The sequence below is a fragment of the Rutidosis leptorrhynchoides genome, chromosome 3, assembly GCF_046630445.1.
Source record: "Rutidosis leptorrhynchoides isolate AG116_Rl617_1_P2 chromosome 3, CSIRO_AGI_Rlap_v1, whole genome shotgun sequence".
Classification (NCBI taxonomy): domain Eukaryota; kingdom Viridiplantae; phylum Streptophyta; class Magnoliopsida; order Asterales; family Asteraceae; genus Rutidosis; species Rutidosis leptorrhynchoides.
In genome coordinates, this window is record NC_092335.1 from 330,111,011 (window position 1) to 330,133,537 (window position 22,527).

General features: G+C 34.5%; 2 protein-coding genes across 11 annotated transcripts; both read left to right on the forward strand.

Annotated features, from left to right (window-relative positions):
- The first annotated feature begins 943 nt into the window (after positions 1-943).
- LOC139901126 (uncharacterized) lies at positions 944-2,060 on the forward strand. Its single transcript, XM_071883864.1, has 3 exons — positions 944-994; positions 1,501-1,639; positions 1,741-2,060. Exons 1-3 carry the CDS (start codon positions 944-946, stop codon positions 2,058-2,060), a joined length of 510 nt encoding a protein of 169 aa, XP_071739965.1.
- A 410-nt stretch (positions 2,061-2,470) lies between these two features.
- LOC139902809 (uncharacterized) lies at positions 2,471-8,044 on the forward strand. Of its 10 annotated transcripts, none has more exons than XM_071885446.1 (8): positions 2,471-2,832; positions 2,912-3,016; positions 4,187-4,245; positions 4,349-4,416; positions 4,539-4,827; positions 4,966-6,850; positions 6,934-7,158; positions 7,257-8,044. In XM_071885446.1, the coding sequence occupies exons 7-8, from the start codon at positions 6,957-6,959 to the stop codon at positions 8,036-8,038; spliced, it is 984 nt and encodes a 327-aa protein (XP_071741547.1). In that variant the 5' UTR covers positions 2,471-2,832; positions 2,912-3,016; positions 4,187-4,245; positions 4,349-4,416; positions 4,539-4,827; positions 4,966-6,850; positions 6,934-6,956; the 3' UTR covers positions 8,039-8,044. The 10 variants fall into 10 exon arrangements, with proteins under 10 accessions (XP_071741547.1, XP_071741549.1, XP_071741544.1 ...); XM_071885448.1 differs by having other exon boundaries at positions 4,358-4,416; XM_071885443.1 differs by having other exon boundaries at positions 4,187-4,416.
- Positions 8,045-22,527: the final 14,483 nt, after the last annotated feature.

A 22,527-nucleotide genomic window follows, 5' to 3' on the forward strand; every position in this document is an offset into this window, starting at 1 on the left:
TGTTACTCAAATAAAAATGATTGATTCTTGACTATTATTTGACCATTACTTTAATTTTGGGGAAGAAGATTTTGAAATAATTTTCCTTTCTATCCAAATCAAGTTTGATACAGTAATATGTTATATGTATGTCTATCAGTTTGGCCACTAGAACATTATTTTGCTAAAATTGTGTCGCTCTGTGTTCGTTAATGTAAATTAGATTTAGGGTGAATTTTATTATTTATCTACAACGTTTGCATAAGATTATAATTCTCTAGATATTTAGCTAAAGAGGAGTTGCTAGATTGTAACCATTTGAATAGATTAGTAAAGTTTTGGGTAACTCGATGTACCATACCTTCTACACTCTTATCAACCAAAATATAGAAAGAAATGGTACTTGTAATTATGGGTTGAAAAAGAAGAGAACCGAAAGAAGAAAAGAAAAGGAGAAGTGAAAGAAAAAAAAAAGAGATGATTGATAATGATGGTACAAGGACAAAATATTAGTCCTTCAAAGCAACAAAAAACATATACTCTCTCCGTCCCATATTAATAGTCCACCTTTCCTTTTTCGTCTGTCTCAAATTAATAGTCCACTTCCATAAATGGAAAAAAATAATTGGTTAAAGTACTTTTATACCCTTACTTTATTTAAGTAAGACAAAAGTATAAGGAAAAAGTAATGAGTAAAACTGAAAAAAGGCAAAAAGTAGACAAAAAATACATGTGACAGTCACTTTTTTTGGAACTGTGTGTTTTTTGTCTGTGGACTATCAAATTGGGACGGAGGGAGTATCAATGTAGTAGTACCCGAACACACAGTATAAGAGACACGTGGCTCCCCCATACATATATGTCCGGGTTTCCTCTCCAAGAACTAAATTTTCCAGCACCGTGAGAAAATTTGGTCAATCTTATAACGTATGATCTTATACAAAATTCTCATGGTGACACTTTAATGCCTACAAAGTGTAATGAATTGCATATAGTTGAATTTGGACCCTCTACAGTATGCAAAAACTCAAAGAAGACATATTATGATTCCATGTAATAACATATCAATACCATCCTCGAGATTTTGCTTAGAATCAATCAGCATCTTCAGCTCGACTCCCCAATTTCACTGTCTTCCACAAAATCTTGCCCTCTGTACACAATCAATAGTTAAGATGGTGCAAATATCACCCAAAATCTAATTATTATATAAAAGTATAAGTATATTTAGCCTTGAATATCAACATTTAGAAGTAATAATATTGTCAAGTAACAGGGACGAATACTTCTTTAGTTTCGGGCCCATCATGAGGTGGCGACGATTATGACCAATTTTTCCAGCAACTTGTACATCTCTATGTCGAATTAGGTTTTCTGTTTGTTCCATAAGGTTAATTCGATGAGGTTATTATTACATTACACTACACTACATACTAAACCACGTAAGTTTCCTTAAACCACGTAATTTTCCTTCGCAACCATTGCCTAAACCCTCTAAACTTCACTGTTATACTGTTCCAGGTTACTGTTACACTGGTTGAAAGATCTCTGTTGGCAAGAGAAGAGGCAATGAATATGCTCAAATACCATTTGACAAGAGCACATGATAGAATGAAGTGTTATGCAGACAAGAAGAGGACTGAGAGATCATTTGTAGTAGGTAATTGGGTCTATGTTAAGTTGCAACCATATATAGGCAGCTCACCTTAAGGGGTAACACTTTCAACAAGTTATCTCAGAAGTATTATGGGCCATTTGAAGTGGTTAAACAAGTGGGCCAGGTGGCTTATCAGTTGCAGCTACCACACACTTCAAGAATCCACCCAGTTTTTCATGTTTCACAGTTAAAGTTACACAACGGCAGTCCACCTGTGGAAATGAGCAAGATTCCAACAGTTAACCAGGATGATTTGCTTATAGTTGAACCTGCTAAAATTTTAGATCGACGTCTTACAAAGAAAGGCGATGGAGCTACGATCTCATTATTGGTGCAATGGCAGAATGGTAGTGCAGATGATGCAACTTGGGAGGTGATTGAAGACTTCCAGCAACGATTCCCAGATTTTAATTTGGATTCTTGAGGTCAAAAATCATTTGAAGAGGGAGCAATTGTTATGGATAATTGGAAGTCAACAAAAGTCTTGTTAATTCAAAAGTCTTGTGAGCAGCACGTGGGTTCCAGCTGGTTTGGCACGCTTTCTGCACGTGACCTTAACAACTCTGTTAGTTGTTAGGTTTAGTTAAATAGCTCGATTAACCGTCTGTTAGTTCAGTTTTGGATTTGTGTTGTGATCAACATTTCCCTCTCATATTTTCTGTAATTGAATCTCAGTTTGTATTGATATTGTAATCAATTTCATCGCTTCCAATCTATTGAAGCTTTCGGGTTGATTATCGATTGAATTCAGGTTAAATACTTAGTTTAATCATAACATCTCCTTAGTTCTTTTTAGATAAAGAACAATTCTTCACTTTATTATACATCTATATAACAACAAAAGGCCTGTAATGATTTGGTTATGAGAAATTGTCGTTCTAATTTGGGCCACATGTTTTTTGTTGTTGTTTTCAGTACAGTAACAAAAAGTAATCCTCAAATCAGCCGTCCTCTTTCACATATCTCTCTCTGTTCAAAAGTGAAATACCCCAAATGTTCTTGACGGTAGATTATGTCTTTCATGCCGCTGTATTAGGCGATGCCACTACCACCTACGAATCCGTAACGATTTTCCGAACAATACCGTACAAATTTTATATATTTACACGAGATTCTGCGAAATCTCCGGAACCATCTCCGGTGACTAGAACTTCGAGGAAGGCGACGGCTTGAATTGGTTACTCTCGGCAACGAAAGTAAGCTGACTTATGTAGCCGGTTTCTTTTAATTCTATTAATAATATTGTGTGGAATTAATTTTGGGTTTTAAATCTAGGGTTTTGCTTTTTTGTTTGGAACTGATGTAGATGATGATTGGGATTTGGATTTTTTGTGAGGTTTTTATGCTTTTGCGGTGTGCTCGATGAGCAACGATTCAAAGGTTTTCTCATGATGCTACATTTTTTGATTTTCTATTTATTAACAGGTGACTTTTGTTATACATTCAGTATGTTAGAATTAGTTCATTAAAATCTAAGGCGAACTTTACGGTCACAATCCTTGGAAGTATTGTGACCCAAAATATTTATATTTATATAGAGATTAAAGTTGATGTCAAAGTTATCACATGGGTATTACCTACCTTAGAATCCTTAAAATGTAATCCCCTTAGAATTGTATTTGTTTAGTATATGTGGAACTATCGGTATTTTACATTAACTGCTATTTTTTATATTGCTATGGCAATCTTCTTAGTTTTAAGTTCTGAATTTAGATTCATTTTTAGTTTATGATTCGATTTTGACCACCGATTGTGATTCATATTGAAAATGCAGAGTCAAGAATTTTTAGATGTTGGTATTTTATACTATTCATATGTAATATGTATATGTATATATGTATTGTTACTAACAAACGAATCGGTCTGGTAAGATTTCTGATCTTTTTCAGAGTTATCCTTGCAAATCTAACAATGTAGGTTACACTTCTCAAACTAAGGTAGCTTTTATAGTTTGTCTTTACCCGTTCGCAATTAAATGTCACATAAGCATGCGTTGTTTTGTATAACTACTCTGTAATATTTATATTGCATTTCAAACTGCTATAATAGCACTTACTGGATTTTAAGAATGAATAAAGGCGTGTTTTTGTAATCAAGCTGGGATCTCTCTACACTACAAAACTAAGGACCTGAAAGGGTGAGCATCTGGCTCCAACCTTGCCTAATACATTATAGTAGAAAAAGGTCATGTCATTTGAGTGTTACCCACCTCATGTGTTACCCACCAAGTTTTTGGTTCAACTTAATTTCTAGATGAATTTCACACCATGTAGCATAACGTCATTTCTGTTTGTATGTATCTAAACATTGCGGCGCAACGTGCGGATTTTGGTTAAAGATTTCTTTTTTCCTGTGACGATTACAAATTCAGTGTAAACGAGATGACATATGTTTACACTAAGTTGATACCTGGGGTTTCGCAATGGTCAATTTTGTTGTTTATCATTATCATTTTGTAATTTTATATAGTGTTTTTGTTATAATCACAGTTATGATTTTGTGAATAATGAGTATGATGGTTCGTATGCGCTTTAATTTCAAATAATACAGGTGTTTGCTGCTGCAGCCACTGCAAGAACATTATTTATTTGTTGAACTATTAAGATAAAGTAAGTTCATCGTTTCTTTTTCATACCTGTGTCATTTATGTAAAACCTTCAACATGCTTTATCATTTCAGCTCATCATCTATGCACTAGAATTTCTTCTTTAGTGTTTTTAGGCTTTCGCCGGACAAAATTTGGTACATTGATCAGATGCTCAAAGTTCTTGAGGTTCATGGTATGTTCTTTCTTTACATTTTTGTTTTATAAAACTGTTATAGATTATTGTACTGTCGTTTTTGGTGTAATGAATGGTGTTTCTTTTTGTGTTTTTATATATTGTTTATAAATCCATTGTAGGTGTCACAAAGTTTGATCGTGATGTTTTGTTACATTTTGGTTTGATGAGCGGGTTAAAGCGTATTCTAACGACAATCGTTCACGTTATCACAAGTGTTGTGGAGATGGGCTTACAAATGAATTTAACAGTTGCATCATTTTAACAATAACAAACATCAATTTCATTTCATTACAAAAAAAATACAGTAACAGCAATAATCACAGATTACATAGGTTGCATCCAGAGCGTTAGTTCGATCAAACCCGCCGGGAACAAGACCAAGAGGATAATCAACCTTATTGATTTCAGGTAAATAAACTATATACTAATATTGTACTGCCTATGACATGACATTGAGAACCATTTATAACACCTCTAACGTATGCATCAACCTCTTTGTTAATAATCTTTTGTTTGATACTAGACACCTTTTGTTATAAATTGTAGGCACATCAAAGAGAAATAAGATGCATCAATCTCCTCTGTAGGACTACTCGCCTTTTTTAATAAACTATATAGGCAAAAAATGATACATATGTAACTATATATTGTAAGGAATAATGGGCTACAACTCATGCAAGGAACAACTTTTGTAGGATTACCCAGCTGCTACAACTCATGTAAGAAACAAGTGCAACTATTGTATAAACCGAACAACGTATGAAAGATGCAATGTAGGAATTAACTATTCTGGATGCAAACTGATCAATCCTTAATTAATGATGTTATTTAATTACGGATTGAGTGCAATAAGATTACAATGGAGGATGGAATGTTGGATGATTATTTTGGGTCCCGATGATCGTCTTTCACTTTAACTATCAAGTGAGCAACCACCCCGATCCGGTCTTGATTGTCAATTAGCATAATTCACCTTAACTCAGTGTGGAAAGTCCTTGGGCAAAGTCACAAGTGAAATTCACAAAGGCTTAGGCAAATGGCAGAGAATCAACAACTCATAAATGAGAGGCCAAGCTCCTTATTTATAGTATTCGAGATATCCGCGGTCTGCGAGACAATTAACTATCCGCGGAAATTCAGCGGATTAAACCGCAGTCATTTATTTGCGCGGAAACATAGCTGCTATACTTATTTTCAGCGAGTACTTCATAACCTTGCATTATAGTGCGCGTAGTTCTGCCCTTGGCCTTTAGCAAGTAAAATATACATATACAATGCTATGTATATGATCAAGTCCCCCCAGTTTATTATGATACATTTTCGCGAAGCAAATGTATCATGATAAACTCTAAAATGAAAGAAGTGCTTCTTTAAAATATTTCGCAAACGATATTTTATAATTTTTACCGTCCATTTATTACCGTTGTTTTTATTAGGCTCAATGCGTAATTACAACGGTAACTTTTCGCCATTCTGTCAAATCAATACGCTGTAACGGTTAGAAATTTACCGTTTACACGTTACAGTAATTTCAGCCGTTTAAATGTAATGATTACCCTTTCAACTTGCTCACCCTAATTCCAATTATAAATAGCTGGTTATTCCGAATAAAAACTTTACGCTTTTCTCTTCCAATTTCGCATTCAATCATATTTTTTCAATCACAATCGTACTGTGCAATTAACGATTCCAACCTTTAATTTTCTTCAATTCAACATCCGATTTAGTTAAATGGCGTCTTCTTCCTCGATGCATACTCCTGGGGGTTATGCTTCCTATATGACGGAAACAAAACTCCAAACCCTACAGGAGTGGTATCCGCCACTTGCACAATTTGTGCCTACCGCACCCTTACCAGAACAGCGAGCTGACACTCCCCCTAAGGGGACGATTACCGTATATGAGGCTGCCATCTCTCAAGGCAACCTCCGATTTCCACTTACAGAATTTTTCCGCAATGTCTGCGAGTATTATAAGATCGCTATGGCACAGCTTCATCCGAATGCGGTTAATAAAATTGTTCTGTTCGAGATGTACTGCCATGCCAACAACAAACAACCGCTGTTAAACGTGTTTCGCATGTGTAATAGTCTGATTTTATACGATGTGGGATGGTTTTCATTCCGCAGCAAACTGGGCACAATGATTTCGCCTAAAGATTCAATAGGCAATTGGCGCGGTTCTTTCTTTTACATCAATGACACCGCCTATGTGGACAGCAACATACCAAGAACATGGTGTACAGAACTTGATCCCAATCTTAATGAGAGACCTGTACTCGATGATCTTTAGAATGATATTCTCAATACTTTCAAAAACGCAGGCCTAATTCTGCGGGCTTATTCTAATGTACCGCTGCACATTGGCAGAGTTTCAATTCAATGGCCATGGAGCGACCATGACGCGCTTTTAGTTGACCGGGCAAAAAATGGTACTTCGCTTAAATTTATCGCATAATACTTCTTATACTTTTCGCATTATACTTTTGCTTTATATTATATATTTTTATTTTAGCAGAGGTTGCTCTTGACCTTATCATGAGGTCCGCTGATATCAGCAGGATCAGCCCTGCTCGTCGCCTAAAAAATGGCGATGGCGAGATTGTTGTTATTGATGAGCCAATCATCAATACATGCCAAATTGCTGGTGGTGAGGACCGCGGCAAGCGAAAAGTTGTGGAATGTGCCACCACCCCGCGCACAAGAAAAAGATTACGCTCTCTTGCTGAACAAGAAACGAGTAAGTAATTGTTAATTCGCTTTATTTGCTTATTACGCACTTTTTATGTTCGCATATACTTGCTATATTTGCTTATCTGGCTATAGTTGTTCTTTCAGAGTCATCCGCTGAAGCCACATCGCTCTACAACATTAGAGGGAGCATTCCCACAGATGTTCTTGAAGAGTCCGGGAAAGAAAATTTATCTCTTCCATCTGACGCAGAGGCATCTAATGAGGAGGATGGGGGAGAAACTGATGCGCGAGAATCCGCAGCAGCAGAACAGGCCAATAGATTATACCGCACGCTTTATAAATTTGTTCCCCAGGAGACAAAAGACCAATACCGCAAACTCTCATACCCCGAAACTGCAAGACAGCGACTGCATAATTGCTACAGTACAATTTATCTAACAGTTGATAGTATGGAGCGCTTTACAGAGATGTCAGATGAGTATGATAAAGTAGTGAAGCTTGCAAACGCTCACGAGAGAAAAGCGCAAAAGGCGGAGGCGCGGCTCAAAAAGGTTATGGAGGAGAACGCCAGGCTCAAAAAGAGGGCGGAAGCTGCTGCAAAAGATTTCACACAGTTGGTCAAGTATCTCCCAAAATTCGCAGATAGAGTGATGGACTCCAATCCAGTCACTGAAAAATTTCGATCGTATGCCCAAGCAGCAAAACTTGCCACTCGCTGTGAGTGGTATGATCTATTGTGCAAGCTTGACGATCTTTCTCAACCTCTACCTTCTGACATGGCGAAAGAAATATGCGCCACAGATGATGCTCGCGAAGCACTCGAGAGAGCGAAAAAGGGGGTCGAGAAAGTCAGCATACCTGCCCTTGAAGAACTTAGCCAGCGTGAGGGTGTTTCATTCGCAGATATTGAAGCATTAGAGCTTTAAGTTTGCCTTAGCTATTTTTGAATGTACTTTCGTAATCTTGAATTGCGTTTTGTGTAACGATTCGCGATGTTTTCGCATTTAATATTAATCTCTTATTTACAATTCGCAGTTGCAACTTCTTTTATTTATATAGCGCTTTACATTATCATATATTCATAATTCAGACTTGCCCTTTGCAATTTCCGCATTCGCTATTGTGCACATAACAAAGCGTACTTTATGCGAAACAATCTTTTAATCATTATGAATTTTCTAAGTCCAACAAATTGATCCTTAGGCAAATTTAGCATTGTGAAGCATCTAAGTATTGGCAAGATCAAATACTTAGAAAATTTTTTCCTTTCGCAATTATTTTCAAATTAACACAAGTGGGCAATTTCATCACTTGGTTTTTAGCATATTATTTCGCAATACACTTTTGCATTATTATAGCATTTAAGTAGGCCATATTTTAGCGAAAACCGTGCCACTTTACTTAAAGTATCCGCAGAACAAATGTTAACTTAGTGTTATGAAAGATAAGTAATTGTATTCTGCGAAATAATCTCGTATTTTGCGAAATAATCACTACGCGTGACCACACGCAGTGTATTCGCTTTGTTAAAGAAACAACTACTAACACTGAAATTAACTTTGCTTTATTCATTATTGTTTCGCATTACAAGGTTAAAAAATAAACGCAACAAGCATATTCGCATCATTATATCATTCATTGATGAAATTTCGCACTATTTAGGATTAACTGAATGTCCTTCAATACCCATATTCGCATTTGCCATAATCATAGCACAGAATGGCTCCACTTCTGCAGAAGTCAGCGTGCCAACTCCCTTATTAGCAGAAAATTTTAGCATACCATGTATAGTAGAAGGGATAACGCCAAACATGCACAAAACAGTGCGCCCAAGTATCATATTGAATCGCGATTGATTTCGCATTATATATAGATTCAATAAAGATTGGCGCCTTAGCGACTCATCGCTATCATCAACTAGCTCCATTTGTAACTCCAATTGGCCAACAGGCCAGGATGACTCTCCTGAGAATCCAGCAAGTGAAACCGCAGTCGGTTTCATCAAAGCTTGAATGTTCGCGGGTAGCTTGCTAAAACATTGTTCGTACATAACATCGACACTGCTACCAGTGTCCACATGTACCTTCATTATCATTATACCAGTATTCGCAATGCGTCATGAAACCACCACAGGTTTATCAACATCCGCGGTCAAACTTGCAGGAGGAAATGTAATAGAGGGACATTTCCAACTGACAATCTGCGCTGAAATTTGCAGTACCGACATTTCGTCCTGTACTTCTACCACATTTATTACCTGAATTCCGCGCTGATTTTCTTTCTTACTAACCATCTTTACCCCCAGATTTTTCACTGCAGGAGCCTTTCGCTCAACCGCATTTGACGCATTCGAGGTATTAGCTTCTGTCGGCATTATAATCGCATTCGCAGTGTTCTGCGCGATTAAATGGTCCAGCTTGCCTTGCTCATATGCTTCTGTAATGAATTCCGCTAAATCTCTGCAGCGATTGGTGTCATGACCATAATCGTCATGGAAAACACAAAACTTTGATCGATCGCGCCTGCTATTCTCTCCCAAAGGCTGCGGATCAGGAAAAGACTTAGCAACTCTCTCTTGCAACAAAATTTCCTTAGGCGTTTTTATTAGCATTTGAATGATATTGAAAGATTCATTGTTCCACTTTCGCGTAGAATAGCGATCACGACGGCCATATCCATGGTTGTCATTTTGACCTTGAAATCTGTCATTTCGCGGGTATCCACCGCCGCCATTTCTTCGCGGAAAACCTGATCCGCGGTAAATATCACTGTTACCATCGCGAAAAGAGTCATTGTCATCTCTCCAACTTTTGTCTCTACCCCACCCACACGCAGGGGTGATAGTGCTATCCTCTTAACCGCGGAGATAATCGTATGTTTCTTGTTGTACTTTACGAAAGTTAGCGGGACATCCCTTCGCAATCTTCGCACAAGAGTAGGTTGTCGCTGTGGGTTAATAGCATGCAAAAAACCTGAAATTTTCTGATCTTCATTCAATCGTGGAATTTTTTGGCATTCATAAATATACCGCGTAAGTAATGCGCTCAAAGTTTCTTTGGTGCCTTGCTTAATGTCGTGACATTCTACATGTGTCTTTTTCTGCGGTAAAAGATTTTGAAACTGTAGCAAAAAAATTTCGCGCAAATCGACAAAGCCAATGATACTACGAGATTGCGGACTATGAAACCACTCCCTTGCTGACCCTTGCAAAGCCATAGGGAACACTCCGCACGCAACTGGTTCATCCTAGTTGTAGGTGCTCACCACCCCTTCGAAGCGTTGCAGAAACTCTAAGGGATCGGTTAAACCCGAATAAACTCCCAGAGTTGCCGGCACAATCGGCGGAGAGACAATTGGATAATCAGAAATATGCTGGACAAACTTGTCCGCGGCAGTAGTGATTTCAGTTGTCTTTTTTGTGCGAGTGTCTGCATTCTCCGCACAAAACTTGCTAATCATTTTTTGCTAGAAATTTGGCTGTTCAAATTTATGTTGCATTAACTTTGGCGCAATGCTTCTGAAAGCATCCGCCAAAAAATTTTGCGCATTTTCTCTGCGAGCAGCATCAGATGCTTCACCTTCTTCCCCATAACGAGGGAAAGGTGTTGGTGGTCGCTTTCGCTTAATATGTGGATTTTTAACAAGCTCTTCAACACTATCCGAATCGTCAGAGAATTCGCTTTCTTCTCTTGGCGCCTTCGCCATTTTTGAGTTATACGCAGAGTTCAAATGAACGCGGTCTTCTGCATTATCACTATCGCTATCATTATGCTCAAGAACTAAGCGATCAACTTGTAATCCTGAATCATTCAGTGGCCATAAGTAATTTCACGGTATGCGAGACTCGCGACCATATTTAGCATCTTTCTTAGCTTGTTATACGACAGTACTAACAATTTTGTCAGTGCGCAAACTAGATTTTCCAGCCAAAACCTTTATTCGCTTTCCTTCAGCGATTGTTTCATCGCGATTTTGCAGCAATGTTCTACGCGCAAACATTTTTTCTGCAGCAACTTCTGGCTGCGAATCACTAGCATTGTTTGCAACAGATGTTTTAGCAGCCGGTTCTTGAGCGGATTTTCCCGCGGTTATATTAGCATTTGTTTGCAATGGAAATATCACGACGTTCTGCGAATCGCCAGGCAGTGCATCAGCATTCGCAGAAACGCCAGCTTGCTTAGCATTTTTCATCATGACCGTGAAGCAGATCAGCTGATTGCGTATTCAAAAAGCACCTGCAAATCATCACAACAAAAACACGATTGAAATTAAACCGACGAATTGATTGTTTGACAACGCGAAACAAAAAATTTTCCGTTTAATTTATAAAACGTGTCCCACGGATGGCGCCAATTGATCAATCCTTAATTAATGATGTTACTTAATTACGGATTGAGTGCAATAAGATTACAATGGAGGATGGAATGTTGGATGATTATTTTGGGCCCCGATGATCGTCTTTCACTTTAACTATCAAGTGATCAACCACCCCGACCCGGTCTTGATTGTCAATTAGCATAATTCACCTTAACTCAATGTGGAAAGTCCTTGGGCAAAGTCACAAGTGAAATTCACAAAGGCTTAGGCAAATGGCAGAGAATCAACAACCCATAAATGAGAGGCTAAGCTCCTTATTTATAGTATTCGAGATATCCGCGGTCTGCGAGACACTTAACTATCCGCGGAAACTCAGCGGATTAAACCGCAGTCATTTATTTGCGCGGAAACATAGCTGCTATACTTATTTTCAGCGAGTACTTCATAACCTTGCATTGTAGTGCGCGTAGTTCTGCCCTTGGCCTTTAGCAAGTAAAATATACATATACAATGCTATGTATATGATCACAAACAACGCACACTAACAAAAAAAAAAAAAAAAAATAGCGCAGCGAAGCGCGCAACGGACCCATTTCTAGTTACTGTGTATAATCAACAAGGTGGTGTTAGTATGAATGGTAAATAATTACCTATAGTAGCATGTGTTAAAAAAATGTTTTTAAATTTATCACTATCCTTAAATTTACAATCTCTAATGTTCTTCAAGTAGTTCGATTTCGATTGGGATCTCAGAATGTGATAATATTTTCAACTCTTCAAGTGCATCCAATATAATATGTGTTCACTTTTTGTTAGTAGATAGTAGTCATTTGACTAGTGTTACCATAAACACCATAGCTCAAGATAAAAAAACCCATCTTTTTACAAGGTTAAGATGATGATGATGACGATGATGATGATGATGATGATGATGATGATGATGATGTTTCAGTGTTTAAACCATTGCTTCTATTTTTCAAATTAATCAATCTTCGTTTACCAACCATTTCATCCACCAAATTAAATGAAACCATAAAATTAAAAAAGTGGCATTTCACTTCCTATACTCAAATCATAAACCCTAATTTTTGGAGATTAAATTAGTTTACAAGTACATCATCAATTACCAATCACACTACAATAAGATAAAAAGAAAGAATTTCGAAAAGCAACTTAGCTTGGTATCAGATGCGTGCGACGGTGTAGAAGCACACAAATTGTGGCAGATTCATCAGTCAAGAATCATCAAAGGACGTCGATGGTGGCGGCGGCCATTGTTTGCGAATACTACGGCGGCGGGGGTGGTTGTCGCCTGTGAAGGAGATGACGGTGATGGTAGCGGTGGTTAAATGGGTTTGTAGCCAGAGCAAAGAGATGGGTTTGTAGCGAAAGAAATTAGAAATCATTTTAATCGAACATGGTTTATTAGGTTTTTTGGGGTAGCGGCAGAAGAGATATGAATTAGGTTATCGAAGATTGATGATTCTGTTACTAAAATCACATGAATTAAATTGTAATGTAGCAGAAGTATATTTTGCATATATTGAAATCGATGACAATTTTTTTTGTTTTTGTTTATGAAGTTCATAACTATTACGGTTTTTGATATTATAGAGAGGAGAGGAAAAATTGGGAATGACCGGATTAAATGCAACGGGAGGGAAAATTAGTGAAAATGTAAACGAATCAGGAGGGAAACTGAAAATGTTAGAACGTAAACCCGGAGGGAATAAGCCCGCTTATTTTTAGAGGGTATACAACACTATAGAGTTCTAGATATTTACTGAAAATTTTATATGTCTATGATATAGTAAAGCCGTTAAGAAGTTTTATGATTTAGATTTTAGCTTTTATAAAAATAAAAATACTCTTATTTTTTTTAAAAAAATGTTATGTTTGATTAAAGAGAAAATTGCGCGGATAGTCCTTGTGGTTTGTACCAGCCATCATGGATAGACAAAGTTGCTGTTTTGAGTGCGGATAGTCCTTGTGACTTAGAATTGGAGCAAGGATAGCCTAGTTCACTAACACTGTTAACTTTTTCTGTTAAAATCGAATCATGTGCCAAGCATGTGAGGGTATTTTCGTCATTTATCCTTTGTTCTTATCTAAATTAAATAAAATTCTGATAATAATATAAAAATAAAGAAATGGTGATCTAAATACAAGTCCGATTAAAAACCAATTTCAGATATTCAATATTTAATAAATACAGAGTAAGATCTTTAAGATCTAAACTTAATTGGAGATCTAAACTTAAAATGGGTTTTGCAACTTGATATGAGGGTTCGTCATATTAAAATGGGTATGGCCATACGCATCATATTTCAATGGTTCATCTGCATCTCCATTCAATATATTAATGGTTCATTAGCTCTAAGTTCAAAGCTTCCAAGCTTTCAAGGTTTTGTGCTCCAAGTTCAAAGCTTCCATAGGTTGGTGAATATATTATCTACTTCACAAAATTCCAAAATACAAATCAAAATTTAAAATCAAACCTACAGTATACTTCAAACTTGTATTTTTTTCAACCAAACCCTTTTGCAGGAACCCTTTAAGTATATCGATGGAACTTGTAAGACCCTAATCTTCATTGTACAGCAGTGTAAATAGAGTATATAAAGTGTGGGAATGATTGTGCAGTTAAACAGAAGTCAGAGACTGATCTGAGCTAGGTGCGCTCAGCGCACCCTTAATAGTGCGCGTGGCGCACTAAAACTGTAGCCGTGTTTCTGCTTCTTTTAAACAGATATTTTGATGGGCATTTTGGTAATTGCACTTGTGGACGAGTTAAAGGCCAGTAGGTCAGATTGTGGAGCCTCATTTATGAAAGGACCCGTTCATATACATTATAAACGATTCACAATAGTTGATTACATTGCGAGGTATTTGACCTCTATATGATACATTTTACAAACATTGCATTCGTTTTTAAAAGACAATCTTTCTTTACATCGAAAATTGACAGGCATGCATACCATTTCATAATATCCACTATCCAACTATAAATTGATTTAATAATAATCTTTGATGAACTCAATGACTCGAATGCAACGTTCTTCGAAATATGCTATGAAAGACTCCAAGTAATATCTTTAAAATGAGCAAATGCACAGCGGAAGATTTCTTTAACACCTGAGAATAAACATGCTTTAAAGTGTCAACCAAAAGGTTGGTGAGTTCATTAGTTTATCATAATCATTTATTTCCATCATTTTAATAGACCACAAGAATTTCATTTCCAGTTCTCATAAATATACGTCCCATGCATAGAGACAAAAATAATCATTCATATGGTGAACACCTGGTAACCGACATTAACTAGATACATATAAGAATATCCCCTATCATTCCGGGATCCTCCTTCGGACATGATATAAATTTCGAAGTACTAAAGCATCCGGTACTTTGGATGGGGTTTGTTAGGCCCAATAGATCTATCTTTAGGATTCGCGTCAATTAGGGTGGCTGTTCCCTAATTCTTAGATTACCAGACTTAATAAAAAGGGGCATATTCGATTTCGATCATTCAACCATATAATGTAGTTTCAATTACTTGTGTCTATTTCGTAAAACATTTATAAAAACAGCGCATGTATTCTCAGTCCCAAAATATATATATTGCGAAAGCATTTAAAAAGGGAATAATGAAACTCACCATACTGTATTTCGTAGTAAAAATACATATAACGTCATTGAACAAGTGCAAGGTTGACCTCGGATTCACGAACCTAAATTAATTATATATATTTATGTGTTGGTCAATATTTGTCTAACAAATTAGGTTAAGTCATAGTGTACCACAATCCTAATGCTCGAGACTAATATGCAAAAGTCAACAAAAGTAAATTTGACTCAAAATAATTTCCAAAAATCTATACATGATTAATATATAGTTTAAATATCGTCGTTTTATATTTTTAAATATTTTTAAAAGATTTATTAGAGTAAATAATATAATTTATTTATTAATAAATAAAATTTTATATTAAATTTATATAATAAAATATACTTTTATATATATTAAGTAATAAAATTTATAGGGTTCATTTAATATCATAAAGATAATATGATAGGTATTATTAAAGTAAGTTATTACACGTAGTAAAATATGTTTGTATCACATATTTATTTGATAAAATAATATCTATAATGATAGTAAGTAAAAGTTGTATTATTTTTTAATAACAATTATTATTATAAAAATATCAATATTTATAATTACTAAGATGACATTATGATAAAACGATAATTCTAATTATGATAACTTTAATATTTACGATAATTTTTAATATTATCTTTAAAATAATAATTCTATTTAAAATAATAATAATAATGATATTTTATAGTAACAATGACATTTCTATTAAAATGATAATTTTTGTTAAAATGATAGTTTTAATACTAACGATACTTTTAATAATAATAGTAATGATAAAAATAATAAGAACGATAATTTTATCTAAATCAATATCTTATAATATTTTAATTTCATCATGATACTCTTACTCATTATTTCCTAATCGTTTCGTTTAATAGCTTTTAATCGTCTTTTATATCGTGTTCATAATAATGATAATAATAGTAATCAAAATAATTAGGTGTTACAAATATTTGTTTTAAATACACTAATATTAATAATGATAGTTACTATAACATTATTAACGATAATACTAATAATTATCTTAATGATAATATAGTAATAATAATAATAACAATAACAATAACCATTTTAAATAATGATATATATATTAATAACGATAATAATAATAATAATACTAATAATAATAATAATAATAATATTAATTGGATTATAATAATAATACTAATTATAACTTTAACGATAATAACGATAGTAATAATAAAAAAAATAACAATTTTTAATGATAAATCCCTTTTATTGATAAAGATAATAATAATCATAATAATAAGATAAAACTAGAACGACGATAAAAACGACGATAATAATAATCATTTTTAATAAAAATATCGAAAATTCAATTGATTATAACTTCTAATCCGTTCATCGAAACCATTCGATATCTAAAGGAAAAGTTCTTAATTTTTCGCTAGCTTTCCAAGGACATGCATATCTTATACCTTATCTCAACCGCAAGTGTAACTAATTCAAAATTCAACCTAACATGTCTAAGGGCAATATTAAAAGTACAAGCATGCATAATCCTAAATACTCGAGCACTAGTTAGGGATACACTATTAGTATGTAAAAGTTAAATTATGAGTTCTCACATATCAATATTGAGATTCAATATTGCAGGAAAGGTACGTAGACGCAACGGAAATGATAAACACTATATTGACCTCACGAGCATACCCATGAACCATACTCAATTACCTCCATAGCTATAACCCATAATTTCCTTAATCTTATCCCACTCGAAAAACAATTTCGAAATCACTCGGACAGCACTCCGTCGTAATATTTTATGTATACTAATAATATCTTGAAATAATATGGAGTAAATATATATATGTAAATCGATTGAGAGAGTTTAGAGAAAAATATTTTCAAGTTTCTATGAAATAATGAAACCTATTGAATTCTATTTATAATAGATTTTTGAATTATTAAAGTGAATTATTAAAGTATGAATTATTAAAGTGAATTATTAAAGTATGAATTATTAAAGTGAATTATTAAAGTATGAATTATTAAAGTGAATTATTAAAGTTAAAGTAAAGTAAAAATAAAGTAAAGGTAAAGTTTAAGTATAGTAAAAGTATAAAACTATGTACGTATAATACGCGTATAAATATATATAATATTAATTTAAATCGTTATATATATAAAATAAAATATAAATATCGTTATCTTTATCATACTAGTTAAGTAATGAGTTGTCAAAAGTGGTTCTAGATATTTATAAAAGTTATATACGTTTTAATAATAAAGTTCTTTTTAAACTGAAAACGTTTTTGTACGTTTAAAACTAAATAGATCAATCGAGTCTTTATGAGATTCAATCTTCCACTATCCTTTGTCTAGTTCTCAATGATTGACAATTTGTTCTTATTTATAAATCACTTTACCATTTTTCGAATATTGTTAAAATGGAAAGATTTCTCAAATCAACGTGGGCCTTTCAACAGAGACTTGTAATCATAATTCAATATATCTGATAATTCAATCATTTGATCTTATCTTCTAATTCCATTGATAAATATTTTGAAACAGATACAATCATATAAAGTATTTAATCTAATATTTTGTTTACGTTTCAAGTTATAATATATATACACATATACATATATAATCATATTCGTTTAATGGTTCGTGAATCGTTGGAACTTGGTCGAAGTTGAATGAATGTATGAACATAGTTTAAAATTCTTGAAATTTAACTTAACAAATATTGCTTATCGTGTCGGAAACATATAAAGATTAAAGTTTAAATTTGGTTGGAAATTTCCGGGTTGTCACAGTACCTACCCGTTAAAGAAATTTCGTCCCGAAATTTGAGTGGAAAGGTCGTGAATGATAATAAGTATGTTTTTATGATGCATGCGGGCTGAAAATTAGAGTTTTATCATCAGCGAATAATTTGGATAAACAATCCATTTATATGAAGAGTACGAATGAAGCTAACATAGAAGAGTGAAATGAGTAAGTGTAGATTCATCTTATCATTTGACGTAGATATGATTAATTCTCAGATTTCAAGGGATTTGAAGAAAATCTTCTTAATAAGATTTGACTCTCCGGTAATCAAGGGAATTAGGATCCGCTTTAAATGCGATCGTCCATTTTAATTGTTCTGTCGGAGATTTTCTTATAAATTCACCTCCTTCGTTTCCTTACAACTCACACCTTCTGTTGATGCATTTTATGCAAGTCCCTAGACATCTACCCACGTCCATTGCAGGTACAATAGTTTACAGGCCACCATGATTGCTCGTTATTATCCTATACGTGTTTGTATGTGGTTACAGGAAATGCAGGAACGAGATTTAGATGTTTGACTATGTTAGACTTAGTCAGACGTACGAGTGAAGCCTCACTAGTACAGCTGACAGGCTCATACGTACGGCTGATGCTGAGCTAAGTCACAATTACAACCTAAATAAGAAGACACGAGTGAGTGATCACCCGTACGGCTGATGAAGCCAACTCGTACGTGTGATGAATGAATCGTATGGGTGAGTCAACAACAGGGGTATATAAAGTCTTATGTTTTTCAATTTTAGGTTAAGCCTCTCATTTGTTACACACACTCAGATCTAGTGAGCTCCTCCAATTTTCTCTCAGTCTAAATCACCCAGGTGGTGAATAATAGCTCTAGGTGTTGATCTAATTACACTTGATTTTGTTGTGGTTTGACTAAATTAATCAAAAATAATAATTAACCTATTCACTAGAGGGTTTGATTCACTTATTCCGCCATTGTGTGAGTTAAATCTGTTGATTTCAAAGTTCCTAGTCATGTTTCATCACCTTCTATTCTTTCCCCCTCAACTCATATTTTAAAGTATTCATAAATATGCTCCATCCAGTTCTGATTCTCGATATAATTCTAACTTTCATATCGATCATTCTTCTTTTTCATCTACCGCCGAAAGAATCTATTTACTTCTACTATACTCTTGGGTTTATAGTGTTTCTAGTTCTCCCGTGTCTTTATATTGCTATATGCATCGATATATATGGTTTATAATTTCTAGTTTATCGTTGGGCTTTATATGTTCCCTTATATTTCAAAGTCTCTGCTTCTGTCTTCTATAATCATTATCATTAACAGTTAATGCTCTCTTTTATTTGCTGCAATTTATACCCCAATTTTTATTTCGGAGTTTTGTCCTTTTGTTTCTTCTTCTTGCGATTAAGCACCGCTTGTAATGGTCCAGAATTCACAGATATGAATTTCAGAATGAACATTATTAATGTTCTAAGAAGGAAATTGTGATGGCACGATCTTGACTTGTCAAATTACTAGAATACCTTGGAAAAGACCGAATCATCAAGAAATATTTTCTTGATATTTTAGAGGTTAAATAGAATACAAGAGTCGTATAACACGGCACATGATGATATTATGATCTGTGAATCATCACGTTCCATTTAGAAACTCAGCATGACTTACTGTAATATAATCACGTTGATCAAGTGTCATTATATTATACTAATTCATGCTTCAGTTCCCAACACTACTTCAAAATATTCCTATTTTGAACTTGAATGTTTCAGAATTTAGAAACTAAAATAGTTTCTTTTATGATGTAATACAGATAGCGCAAAGAGGTAAATGATTTCAAATAAGAAAAATTAAGAAAATATCTTCAGAAATATGGAGGATATTTATAATGAAAGATATGATGATATTTTAGAATTTCTAATATCAGAGGATGATGAAGAATATTGTCCGCAGGGGTTTAGAGTCAGGAGCAAGGTATTCGTTAATGACTTCAGCAGGTACTGAATCATTTGGATCCTTTGAAGTCAGGTTCAGTCTTTGTAATTTGTCCAAAGCCTCCTTCCTACTTTGCTCAATCCGTTTTCCAGTTCCAAAACTTCTCTTTTTCTGCACTTTGCCAGCACACTTCATCATTATCATTCAGCTTTTACCGTTTAAAGTCGTTTTTAGTTTTTGCTGCTTCATCAGCATTTTTTCCATTTTCGGAGAACCAATTCTTAGTTCGGAGTGTTTTTCAGAAACTTCACATTCAAATTAAGTCCAGAAGATAGACGTTATATATACACATATAACTGTTGGCGTAGACATGCTGCGAGATTTCAAAATACTGATTGCTAATTCTCAATGATTCGTATGGCAATTCTCATTACAAGATGCGAATGAGTAAATGATGGGGTTTCAATAAATAATTATAATGACTTTTTGGAGAGGCTAAAGTCAAAGGGTAATGAAGTTGTTGGTACATCTGCTAATAATGTGGTGGAATGTAAAAGGTTCCCTGGTAACGATGGTGTATATCTCAAGGTTATAATAAGGTTAGTCTGACTGAAAAGTCGAAGTTGACTTGCTGGAGCTGTGACAAAACTGGCTACTTTGAATAGGAGTCGCAAAGTTATTTTTGCTAATAAATGCCAAAGAATCTGACGCGGATACGTTGTTTAAACTTTTACTTTGGTTTCAAGAGTTTTTCGGGTACATAACTGTGGGTAACATGTGGTTGGATCATCATCTCGATTGCTCATCATTCGAAGTGTCTTCAGAAATTTTCGAAGGGTTTGAACACAGATTGTAATCGTTAACATACATTTGATGTTCTAACATAGTTTTGAAGTCAAAATATAGCTTGTGAAAGATGTAAGGATCTAAGAGTGATGATTTTGGTCATATCTCGAGTTGAATTTTGAGATTTCAAAATCAGAATATGTAATTAAATTTTGAATGAGTATGGTTGTTTTGATTTCTATAAAAGAATGTATATTGTTGTGAAAGTAGCGAGTATAATGGATAATTTGATGAATCAGATTCGAAGAATGTAACATATTAATTGTGAATTTATATATCTCTCGGGTATTACCTACCCGTTAAAAAAAAATTCACAATTAATATTTTGTACAAAGGAATTTTATTACAGTTTTTATGAAAATATATATATATGTATATTTTCTTTAGATGTAACATAGATTTAATGAGTTAATGTTAAATTAAACTCATTTGATTTACGGTTGAAACTAGAATTTAATAATCCCTAAAGTCTTTAAAAAGTACATAACTTTTACGCAGTATTTCTTTAATGACATTGAAATTATGAATCAATACTTCGTTATTTGTTGATGTATGATGTTCGGTTCGTGAAATTCTTGTGAATTTCGCAAAGTACGAATGATGTTATCTGAAAAGTTTCGGGTACATCGATGATGAAAGTGTAAAATCAAATATATACTTGATTTATTATGAATTGGAATTTGTTGAATTGCGACAGAGATTGTAGTTAACGCTGGTTAAGTTGCAGCCGAAGGACGTACATTATTGCATATTTGTAATATGAATTAACCGAGTAGTTAAGATTCACACACAATAGTTTAGCACGGAAAGATTTATTTCAAAATATATATATATATATATATATATATATATATATATATATATATATATATATATATATATATATATATATATATATATATATATATATATAATATACATATAATTTCTTGAGAGGGAATGAGTTAATTCTTCATAACTCGTTGATACAATATACACGTTATTGATTCGTAATGATGTCCACAGTGATTCTTGAACTGACGGAGTTTTTGATGTTATCTGTGTTGTTGATTCGGATGTTGACTGTACTGACGATGCTGGTAACGCTGACGGTACTGTTGATGCTGTTGGTAAAGCAAGTTTAGCTTGTTAATCACACACCATTTTTGTTAGGGTTTCTACTCTTCCTTCTATCATTTTGGTTCGCTTACCTGATTTATGGTTAGGGCTAGATTAGATAATCTCTAAGACTTTAGAGATTACATAATCGCCGCAGAATGTTTCTCCAATGAAGTTATGAATTAATACTTCGTCAGTTATTGTCGTTGGTACTCCTTGGTATCTATGGTGCGTATGACGTTGATGCTCGTGGGACAGATTGTGAAGTTGAGGTTTACGACGCGGTTGTGGTTGGAGGTGGTAATGGTACTATTGGCGTTGATGATGGTGGTACTGGTTATGCTGCTGATGCTGCTGCTGGTGTTTGTAATCTCTGCACCATATTCTCCAAAGCCACTACCCGAGCGCGAAGCTCGTTGACTTCTTCTATTACACCGGGGTGATTGTCGGTTCGGACGAGCGGATAAATAAAATCTAAAATTTGATGTAATATATAATCGTGAAGAGATACTCTGGAAATGAGCGAGAAAATGGTGTTTCGGACAGGTTCGCCGGTAAGTGCTTCAGGTTCTTCGTCAAGAGGGCAATGTGGTGGATGGAAGGGATCACCTTCTTCTTGTTTCCAATGATTGAGGAGGCTACGAACCCATCCCCAATTCATCCAGAATAGGTGATGACTGATTGGTTGATCTATTCCGGTCACACTGCTTTCGGAGCTTGAATGGGATTCCATTTCGGAATCTGAGTGACTTGAACTGATGACGAATTCCATTTCGTACGATTGGATA

Coding starts and splice junctions, on each gene's coding strand:
- LOC139901126 (XM_071883864.1), top strand. CDS start 944: ATGCCTACAAAGTGTAATGAATTGCATATAGTTGAATTTGGACCCTCT. Junction 995..1,500: donor TTGAATTTGGACCCTCTACA/GTATGCAAAAAC, acceptor ATACTGTTCCAG/GTTACTGTTACACTGGTTGA. Junction 1,640..1,740: donor TGAGAGATCATTTGTAGTAG/GTAATTGGGTCT, acceptor GGCCATTTGAAG/TGGTTAAACAAGTGGGCCAG.
- LOC139902809 (XM_071885441.1), top strand. CDS start 6,957: ATGAGGTCCGCTGATATCAGCAGGATCAGCCCTGCTCGTCGCCTAAAA. Junction 7,159..7,256: donor TCTTGCTGAACAAGAAACGA/GTAAGTAATTGT, acceptor TTGTTCTTTCAG/AGTCATCCGCTGAAGCCACA.